At 40.8% G+C, this 9,658-nt stretch overlaps 2 protein-coding genes across 7 annotated transcripts; both read left to right on the plus strand.

Moving 5' to 3' along the window:
• The first annotated feature begins 604 nt into the window (after positions 1-604).
• On the plus strand, positions 605-5,602 carry LOC112285895 (uncharacterized). 6 transcript variants are annotated; one of them, XM_090252491.1, is made up of 7 exons: positions 605-752; positions 2,036-2,513; positions 2,720-2,935; positions 3,039-3,125; positions 3,423-3,594; positions 3,851-5,154; positions 5,333-5,602. In XM_090252491.1, the coding sequence occupies exons 2-6, from the start codon at positions 2,400-2,402 to the stop codon at positions 4,981-4,983; spliced, it is 1,722 nt and encodes a 573-aa protein (XP_090108617.1). In that variant the 5' UTR covers positions 605-752; positions 2,036-2,399; the 3' UTR covers positions 4,984-5,154; positions 5,333-5,602. The 6 variants fall into 6 exon arrangements, with proteins under 6 accessions (XP_090108617.1, XP_024383013.1, XP_090108618.1 ...); XM_090252492.1 differs by having other exon boundaries at positions 623-2,513; positions 3,851-4,643; positions 4,826-5,154; XM_090252489.1 differs by having other exon boundaries at positions 634-867.
• Positions 5,603-7,714: 2,112 nt separating this feature from the next.
• On the plus strand, positions 7,715-9,438 carry LOC112285316 (large ribosomal subunit protein eL20). The gene is made up of 4 exons (XM_024526017.3): positions 7,715-7,785; positions 8,308-8,423; positions 8,632-8,695; positions 9,014-9,438. Exons 1-4 carry the CDS (start codon positions 7,774-7,776, stop codon positions 9,353-9,355), a joined length of 534 nt encoding a protein of 177 aa, XP_024381785.1. The 5' UTR covers positions 7,715-7,773; the 3' UTR covers positions 9,356-9,438.
• Positions 9,439-9,658: the final 220 nt, after the last annotated feature.

Here is a 9,658-nt window from a genome sequence, read left to right on the forward strand (position 1 = left end):
TGAATTTGTTCATTAAAAGACAATATGTGAATTTTTTAATACTTAAGACCATAACTGAATATTCATATTCTATGGTTGTGTAATTGTCTTTAGTACTTGGATCCATAGGATTTTTAAAAAGCTAGCTTGAGAATCATTAATATACATTCACAATGTACAACTGTTTAATTATATATATATATATATATATATATAAGTTATTGTCTAAAAAAAATCATGAAATTAATTAGAGATTATTTCATTACATTTTTTAATGTTGAATTTGACATTATAAACCATTATCCAATTAAGAGAATCTAAGAATAATAATATTATGACGACATTAAAGGATACACATAGGGGCATCCATGTTTGTCTTCTAATAGAACTGGTATCATTTCGAAACTAGATCTACACCGTCGATCTCCCTCGGTTGCAAATTCAATCCGTCGAGGTCATCCTCTGTGGCCGTATACGTGGCCAGTTCCACACTGCAAAGCAAAGACTGCTCAGTTCTTCCCGGGAAAATCGAAGTCCCGAAATCTTCATCCACGGATGACATATCACATAAGTATCATCCATCCAGGAGAGCTCGGTGAAGACTCTGGAGTTGGCAAGCCCAGGCAGGTCTGCCATAGCCACAAGCAGAAGCTCTCACAGCAAATTCGATGCCGTCGCCACCGTCTGCCGCCTCGATGTATTCCTCGATAGTCTCTGTGAGGTCACGAGATGTTTGTTGCAGTCGGTTTCTGCAATGTTCCCCACCTCTCATGGTCAGAATTGATCACCTCATCGCCGTTTTGTGACCAAATTGTGTGGTCTTAGACGTTGCATGGAGCCGGTTGATGTGCTTAGGGGAAAGTTGTGGCCCTTTTGTTGCACCGTTGAGTAAGTGACCGTATTTTTTCACGTAGGTCATGGTTGTAGATAACGTGGGTTTCTGTATATTTGGTTGGATTCTTAGTTCTGGCGGTGGTAGATCGTGGTTTTTTGGTTTTCGTTCAGGAAATGGGTGTGCATGTGGAGTCATCGAATGCTGGTATTGGTATGAGGCTGCCGGCTGGTATTGATGGTAGTTCTGTCAAGTGGGTGGAGTCATCTTTTCGAGACAGGATTCTTTGTATCTTTGGTGGATACGTGTATCCGAGGTGAGGTTTGAATTGGTGTGATTGAGGAGGTTTTGGAAGAATTGCCTCTGGTGTCGACGTCGCGATCGCACCGGAGATTCTGTATTTGGTTTTACCAAATTTAGGTTTGAGTTATCCTGGTACGCGTGAAGAGCATGATCTTTTCTCATAATTCCCACATGATTTGTGGTCTCGCAATTTGTTTTAGTTTTTAGAGCAGAGAATAAAGATGTTGGGATGCACAGAAGGGGTCTGGGATGCTGATCCCTGTGCGCTTCAGGACCACTCTGATACCGATGTCGAAGGCGGCGGTATCCGCTTTGTTTGCGAATGTACGCCTTGTGATACACGCCTCAGTTGGCACCGCAACTGGCTATATCATTTCTTCACAAATCTTTATTGTAGCATTGCTTGGGTTTTGTATCACATGCATGCTCTGTTATGCCTGCTTTTACAGCGTGGAGGGTAGAGTTAGATCTGAGTGGATTGTCTATGAATCAGCGGATTTTACAATAAGGTCAGTATTTTGGTTATTTCAGAAGCAGATGTGCTTTTGTTGTTATCGTTTTAATGAATTCGATCGTAGTGGAAATTTTGAGCTGGAACAGGCGAGAAGTTGTGGAGTGTGAATTCAAGGGTATAGTCGGTAACCTAGGGCTCTGTGGGTTTGGAATTAAGTTTGATTGGTAAGTTGGTAGTTGCTGATATTTCCAAGTTTTACCATCATGGTTATGGTTCATCTTTAAGGAGCACAGTCTATCTGTGTTCTGGATTTCTGGTTGGGTTGGAGAGACATTTTATAGGGTTTGTAAGCTTGTATGTCAATTCTGTAAATGAAAATTCGACATTTAGAAAGGTGTAAATGTTCTACGGGTGTACCGTACACTGCAGTGAAGCTAACTTATTTTCGTGTGTTGGACTTGTACCAGAATACGTTGTGATGAAGTCTCCTGATGCTTGTGTCCTTTGCCTGCCCTTGGCAAGGTGGACAGAATTTATAGGATTACTCTGATCGCAGATACTTTCGGGAGCTGGTGCAAGAGTGGAATCGAGTTCATGATACTGAACAGCGATCGAGTACATGGCGCAGCTTAAGCAACAAAATAGGCCGTAATGAATTCAAGTTTGTGAAAAGCTACACAACAGGCAACTAGTTTTGTGTGGAGAAAGCATGATGGGCTTGATGTGACGCATGGATCGTTGTTCAGCGTCAAAGCGAGGGGAGTCTAGTGCGTGACGATCCCATGTAATCTCGTTTGTAAATTGTAAACCACGTAGTAACATTTTGGAATCATGGTTCTCAAACCGATTTACCTCGACCTTAGCAGTTCTGATGATGAAGAAGACGACCTTAGTCAGGACCGAAGCGGCACGATTGGAACAACAGGGCTCTTGTATTTAAGAAAGGTAACACAATAGATTAGTTGTTCGTGTGGCATATAGAAGGTGTTAATCCGTTTTCAATACCAGTCAGGAGGAATCAGGAAGTAGATGAGAAATCATTTTGATGCATCGGTTCGTTTTTCTTTTCAGCTTTAAATATTGTGAGTTAGCATCACATATTTGGGGGTTGTTATAGAACCATATTGATTTTACATACATGTTTTGTGCAGGTATTTGACATGGATGTGGAGGATGATGATGTGGTGATTATCGACAAACCTACAAACGCTGGGAGAGTAAGAAGGGACAAGGAAAGGCTGATTAGGAGTGCAATAGATGATGATGAGTGTTGCGTATTGGATACGGACCCTGGTGCTGTTGAGGCGGCTGAAATAGCTCCAACTTACGATTCAGATGAGTTGGTAGTTACTGGAGAAAAAGGAGCTGTGAGTTTGTCCTTCTCAGTGCTGAGAGCATTCTATGTTTATATTCCTTTTCTCACATCACTTGGTTTTTCTCTCTGTCTGAAATGTCGTGTTTCTTGTGCAGGTTGCTTGTAGGGATTATCCACATGCTAGGCATTCTTGTATTCAGTTTCCTTTCAAGACTACTCCGCACGCTAGTTTCTGTACCCAGGTGGGTTATATTTCCAATAGCCTTATGGTGATATTTAGTTTAGAATGGAATAATCATGTTTTATGGTAGAATGTTGTGTTTATATCTCAATGGCTCCAATCAGATACTCAGTCGAAAGGTGACAGTTGAATCCATTGGATCTTTGAATTTCTTGGAGGTGATAAAGTTTACCAGGTTAATTTTTAGTGAAAACTATTGCCTCAAGGCTGTTCATGATGATGCTCGAACTTGTACAGTCATGCTATGCATGTTACCTTCTCGAAATCATGTGGTACTGATTAATGGGTTTGGTTTCAGTGTTTTTGTTATGTCTGCGATTCATTAGCCCCGTGCTCTTTGTGGGGTGATGGAAATAACCCAAATAATCACTGCCATGCAACAGAGGAGCCTCTCTGGAAAACACTTCGGCAGTTCTCAAAATGTGGTTCCATTCCTGCTCCTGCGACTCCCACCACCGTTGCAAGTTCAAGTGAGATATTTCATGCTCGACTAATATTTTTGTGCCCTTACTTGTAATGGTTGGGGCTGCCTTTGCATCACGCCTGTATTTGTGAAATAACTTTTCATATTTACTACTCGCTGTCATTATTTCCAGACATTGGAAGTCTCGATTGTTATGTTTGTAGTGGCTTTATTTTCATTCTTAGGAAGACCAAGTTTGGTAAATGAATACAGTTTTTTGTTATTGCATAGTTATACGTACTAAGAAACATTAAACCTGGCAGATCTACACACAATCACAAGCCCAACGGGAGTGAACAGAAATGCCCAAGCTACCCTGTCTCAATCACAGACTCTAATTACATCGCCAATTCGTCAATCACTAGTGGGAAACAGTCCTGTTAGTCCAAGGGTTTCACGCCAGACGCAGGGAAACTCCACAGCAGTTAAAAAAGATCCTCTAGTCATCAAGTTGAAGGGCAAAAGCCGAAGAAGATGTTCTCCACCTCGGCACAACCTTGGCGTCCGCACAAGTTCAACACAGTCTCGGACCCATCGACCGCCACCTTTGTCCTCTTTTTCAGGCACCAGACCCTTGCCTTCTCCTAGACCACGGTCACCAGCGACTTCTGCTAGAATAAGAGACGAGATCATTCCGTCGATGCCTCCGCAACCTCCACAGTTTACGCCCTACCCTGATCTTTCACGAGCTGGTACGTATGCACCTGTGCTCTCATCTTCGCAATCTGTGCCAACTCATAACTATTTTCCCGACAGAGCAGGAAGTGTAGCACCACCGCCACCACCTGTAGCAGGCATGCCGCCTCCGCTTCCTCCCCCGCCGCCGGTGGTACAGTACTCACGACCAACACTGCACCCCAATGTAGCTTATTACACTCCAATTGCTCCGCCTCTACCGAACAGTCCACCACCTTATATCCCACCCCCTCCCCCTCCTCCTATTGTAAATGATTATCCACCCCCAGGCGCATACGGTCATCACTTGATGCGGCCTCCAGGTGCAGATCATTCAACTGCAGGCTACGTCCCTGCAGTCCCTCACATACCTGACAGTAGGTACGTCTCTGCCAGCGCTCCACTTCATCAGGGTCAAAGTAGTGCGGTACAGCTCTATGCTGATTACTCGGTGCAGGACTATAGGAGTCAAGTAGAGCCAGGTGGTCATTATGCTAGTTCTAGTTATAATTTTCCATCCAATGGAGGTAGTAACACTGATATTTTGACGGGACCATCGGAAGGCTTGGCATCGGACGCGACTGCGCAGTACGATCCTTTCGAAGCTTGCATCGGCGCGGTGACAAGTCCTGATCGTAACCAGCAGGTCATGGATGTCTTCAACAACATGTTGGAGCCGCTGACACCCGACGATTATCTGTGGGATACGTTTCCTTATTAGTAACGAGGAGTTGGATGCTACTTGTTTGGTCGTAGAACAAGGATTTGACTGTTTGGTGATGAGTGATTTCGGAGACATCTCTCTGTGCAATCTCTATACTAAAGATATTAAGCTCCTGCTGCACTGTGGATTCATGTGTGGACCCAAATTGGACGAAATATTATCTCCCAGGTTGGTAAATTACACTGCTTAGATTCGAATTGGGTTTTCCTGCCTTAGACCAGTGAGCATCAGGTTTTCCTGTAGTGTATTGGGTGCTCATGATAATTGCCTTAATCTCAGGTCAGGTTTATAGTGATTCTAATGGATTCAATTGATTTAAATGGCTGTTATCACCTGCTGTCTGCAGATAGTGGAAGTCACGAAGACATTCTGATAGTTGATTCGACTGGCCAATGCTCCGTCGGCGAAACGAAGTTGAAGCCTCCAGTTTTGCACATGATTAAGAAGTTTTCAACAAGATTAAGTTAATTCCAGTGAAAACTCGTTGTGTATATTTTTCAAAATCACTGGGAAGGGATGCTGGCTTTTTGCAGGGCAATGAAGCCCTCGCCAGCTAAAATGTACAGAAAACATATCTCATGTATGAGCTGCTCATTCTGCAGTTGGTTCTTTCCCACTTTTTTGGTACATTACTGTACATTGGGTGTGTTTTGGTGTCTTAATCCTTGATCATACGCTTGAAAACTGTACGTGGTGCAACTGGGTTGATGGGCTGCGCAGAATCACTCATGATCATCTAGACTTAGTCGACAGTTAGTATTACACTGGAGATCCAGTTTTACACATGGCGGTAACAGGTGCTGACACTATGAAGAACGTCACTTCTAGTTGCAAATTTTATGTCGTGACTTGAATTCAGTTTTTCTAATAGCAGCTGGTTGGGAATGTTCTGGAAACGTGCTTTTTAACTTATAGTTCACCTTTTAGATCAGTTCACAACAAGCACTTATTGCAATGTGGTTGTGGATTGCATCGACAACTACAAGCAAGTTCTTTGAGATCTTCAAGTCACTTTGGGATCAAGTTTACATGCTAATAAATCATGATTACTATGTTGTGTGATTCATAATTTTTTTTGAATGGTTTCTCCCATTATCTTGGTTTTTAAATGTAAAACAAAATTCTGTAGAAGTAAATTCAAAATCTTCAACATTAGGATTTTTTTAAGGTTGTAAAAGATTCGTGTATATTGAAAACTACGAACTTTTGGAACTGCAAATTAATGAAAGAAGCCCACTTTATTTATTGCAGGATGATTACATGTTTTGAAATGTCATTGACTACTTCAAAACCAAACCAACTTCATCAGTTTGACTACATACAAATTTCTTCACATATCACTTTCTAGTATGTAAATTTCATTATGACTTCTATGGACATTTGGAGTATTAGGAGCATCAAAGGTGTAGTATTTACAGCATGTATATAGAAAATATATCTAAAATTTCATCCCCTTTTTAGTGTAACTTGTATCAACTGTGAGTATTGGTTAAAACTGTCATCTTGATCTTGAAATGTATTATTAGCAATGTTTTTCACATCATGTTTTTAAGTGCTTACACTTTATTCTTCATAAGCATTTCAAATAATATTGGTCTTCTTTCCTGCTCGTGTGAATTACTATGATTTGTACATGTTATATTCATAATTTATTCATTTAAGTGGGTATCAAAAAATTAAAAAATTATATAAAACTTTGATGATAGAAATAATTTATATTGTGCGAATTACTTTATATTTTTATATTCTTAAATTTTTCTAGAAGAAAAAAGTATATTTGCAAAATTAAAAATTCCTATGTTCTGATTTGTGAAAAAAATTTGACTTTATTACACCTTTTCTTACATTTTATTTTTATGGTTAATTTTTCTTTTTAATTTACACGAGATTCTGCGTTAAAAATTTATATTTTATAACATACAAATTCAGGGCAAACTCAAATACGTTTCGTTTATATTTGGTCAAATGCCTTAATATTTTATTATTATTATGATTACTCAAGTTTAATTACTGTCATGTATTGAAAATTATTAAAAAAAGAAATACATACAGACATACACAAAAAGAAAAGAAAAAGAACAAAAATAAACGGGAAAAATAAAGGAAAAAAAAAAAGCGAATACATTTGTTATAAAAATGTGTTACAAATCTGAAGTACGGTTTTATTTCTCCTTTCTACTACTGCTGCTTGAAAATGTAATTGCATTGCCTGACTAAAAATTAAAAAAAAAAAAAAAAAAAAAAAAAAAACTGCTCTGCATGGGTCACAATAGAATGAACAGCATGGTTTCAAAGTTATCTATCAAGTGTTTCAGATTCCGAAGATTTGACCACAAACCAGGCATTGAGTAAGCAAATATTAATTACGAAACTATCATAACAATTCAAACAAGCATTCAAAAGACCCCATCATTCTTCAACACACTGTAGGTCCATTATTAATTTATCAAGTTTCTTGAACCTCGTTTAATTATTTATTTGTTTCTGCTTTTTTTTCTTGGCTGGACACAAGTGATTGAAATACATACATACATACATCCACACACACACACAACTGAAACATTGTCCAGACATCACTAATCTGATGTTGAAAAGACAAGCGATGAAAACAGAAACGTAAAAAACAAATCCAGCACTCGTGGCATGTCACGTATGCCCTAATTCCGAAACCCTCTCAGGGGGTCTCTAAAGACCTCTGCCATTCCCCGAAATCTGCCTCTTTCACTTCCTTCGGTGCTGGAATTGGGCCCTCCCCGTACAAGTCCCGGCTACTCCGATCACGCGACCATGAGCTTCCGGGTTCGTCATGGCCCCTCTCCTCTTCTCTCCCTCCCTTTTTCGTCTCGCTCTTATAAATGTTATGGTTTTGGTTTGTGGGTTATGTTGGGTCGCAGATTTTTAGGGCGTAAGGTACCCAGATGCGAATGCACGTGTTTGTGATTGATGTTTTGAACCTGCAATAGAGGTTGAGTCTTCGCTTCATAACTTGTAATGGATCTCGCTGAAGGATGTTGTGCTGTAATGAAAATCTTGCGGTAGAGTTTTTTGAGTTCTAGGGTTTCGTGATTTTGTGTGTCCGATTGGAGCAGGTCAGAATTTGTGATTTTAGGGTCCGGTAGTGGTGTTTCATGTGTTAAGAGTTGGGAGTTGGCATCCTTGTTAGGGTTTACGAAATTCTTCTTGGTGGACCATTGGCGTGAATGACTGGGTTGGATACTTCTAGTTGTAGGGGTATTATGTCGTGCACTTGAAGTGGGATGCGTGTTATCTCTACGGCTGTTATTGTGGTTTTGATGGCTACGATTATGCTTGTCGTGACAGTTTCACCAGTACCAGGTGGTGGGTCGGGCCCTCCCAACTGCTACCAATGAGACCCCCAAGGCATACCGCATGAAGTTGTGGGCGACGAATGAAGTGCGCGCCAAGTCGAAGTTCTGGTACGTTTTCACAAGTCTCATAAGAAAGTCAGAAGGTGATTAGATGATCGGTGCTATTTCTTTTCGTTGAGACTTACCTCACTCATAAATTGTATTCAAGTTATGTCGTGTAGAAGATTTTTCTTGTTATTTCAGGCATGATTTTAACTTCGACGAGTTTTCATAGTTCTAACTTTAGTACCCTCTATTTGTGAATTTTCTTTTGAAGGTACTTCTTGAGGAAATTGCAAAAGGTCAAGAAGGCTCACGGGCAACTTCTAGCAATCAATGAGGTTTGGACCACCGATTCTCACTTTTCCTGGACATCTGTGAATTTCTCCGTCAGACTTATTCACAGTTTTCAGATCCAACTGGAGATGGATTTGTGGTTTGTAGTTGATTAGCTTGTTGTTTTCAGTGCACAGTCATGAGTGCTATTCCATGATCAGACGTCTCTAGCCCAGACTAGTTTACGATTGATAAGAGTTGGTATCATGTGTGCGGAACTAAGAGTGGGCGTTAAGGATATGTGGGAATCCAGAGATTTTGGAGTCGGTTCACTTGATGGTTTATCCAATTTCATTGTTGACAATGCTTGTTGCGCATGCCAGATCTTCGAGAAGTATCCAACTACCATCAAGAACTACGGTATATGGGTGCGGTACCAGAGCCGAACCGGCTACCACAACATGTACAAGGAATACCGTGATCTCACACTCAACGGAGCTGTTGAGCAGATGTACGATGAGATGGCTTCACGTCATCGGGTGCGCTTCCCTTGCATCCAGATCATCAAGACTGCTACCATTCCCGTTTCGCTGTGCAAGCGAGTGAACACTAAGCAGTTCCACAACTCGAAGATCAAGTTTCCTTTGACCACCCGCAAGATCCGACCACCAACCAGGAGTCTGAAGACCACATACAAGGCGTCCAGGCCCAACACTTTTGTCTGAACATTTGTTGAATTTTTGGGGATATATCTGCATTCAGCCCCTTCTGGAATTCAAATCAGTAAAGCTGAGGAGGGTTTTCTCGACTTTTAAGTGTTCCTCTTTCTTCATGCGTCTCCATCATGTACACCAATTGTCGTTGTCTGTTGTTTGAAATCAATCTTTTGTACCTGAATAATCTTATATCACATGATGGTTGAAGGTAAGGACATTGTTTATGCTATTCCTGCCTTTGGCAACAATGGCGAATGAGAATCGATTAGGAGTCGTCGCACTAACTCTTCACCCAGAATTTGAGGTAACCGT

The sequence above is a fragment of the Physcomitrium patens genome, chromosome 8 (genome assembly GCF_059467195.1).
Source record: "Physcomitrium patens ecotype Gransden chromosome 8, ASM5946719v1, whole genome shotgun sequence".
NCBI lineage: Eukaryota > Viridiplantae > Streptophyta > Bryopsida > Funariales > Funariaceae > Physcomitrium > Physcomitrium patens.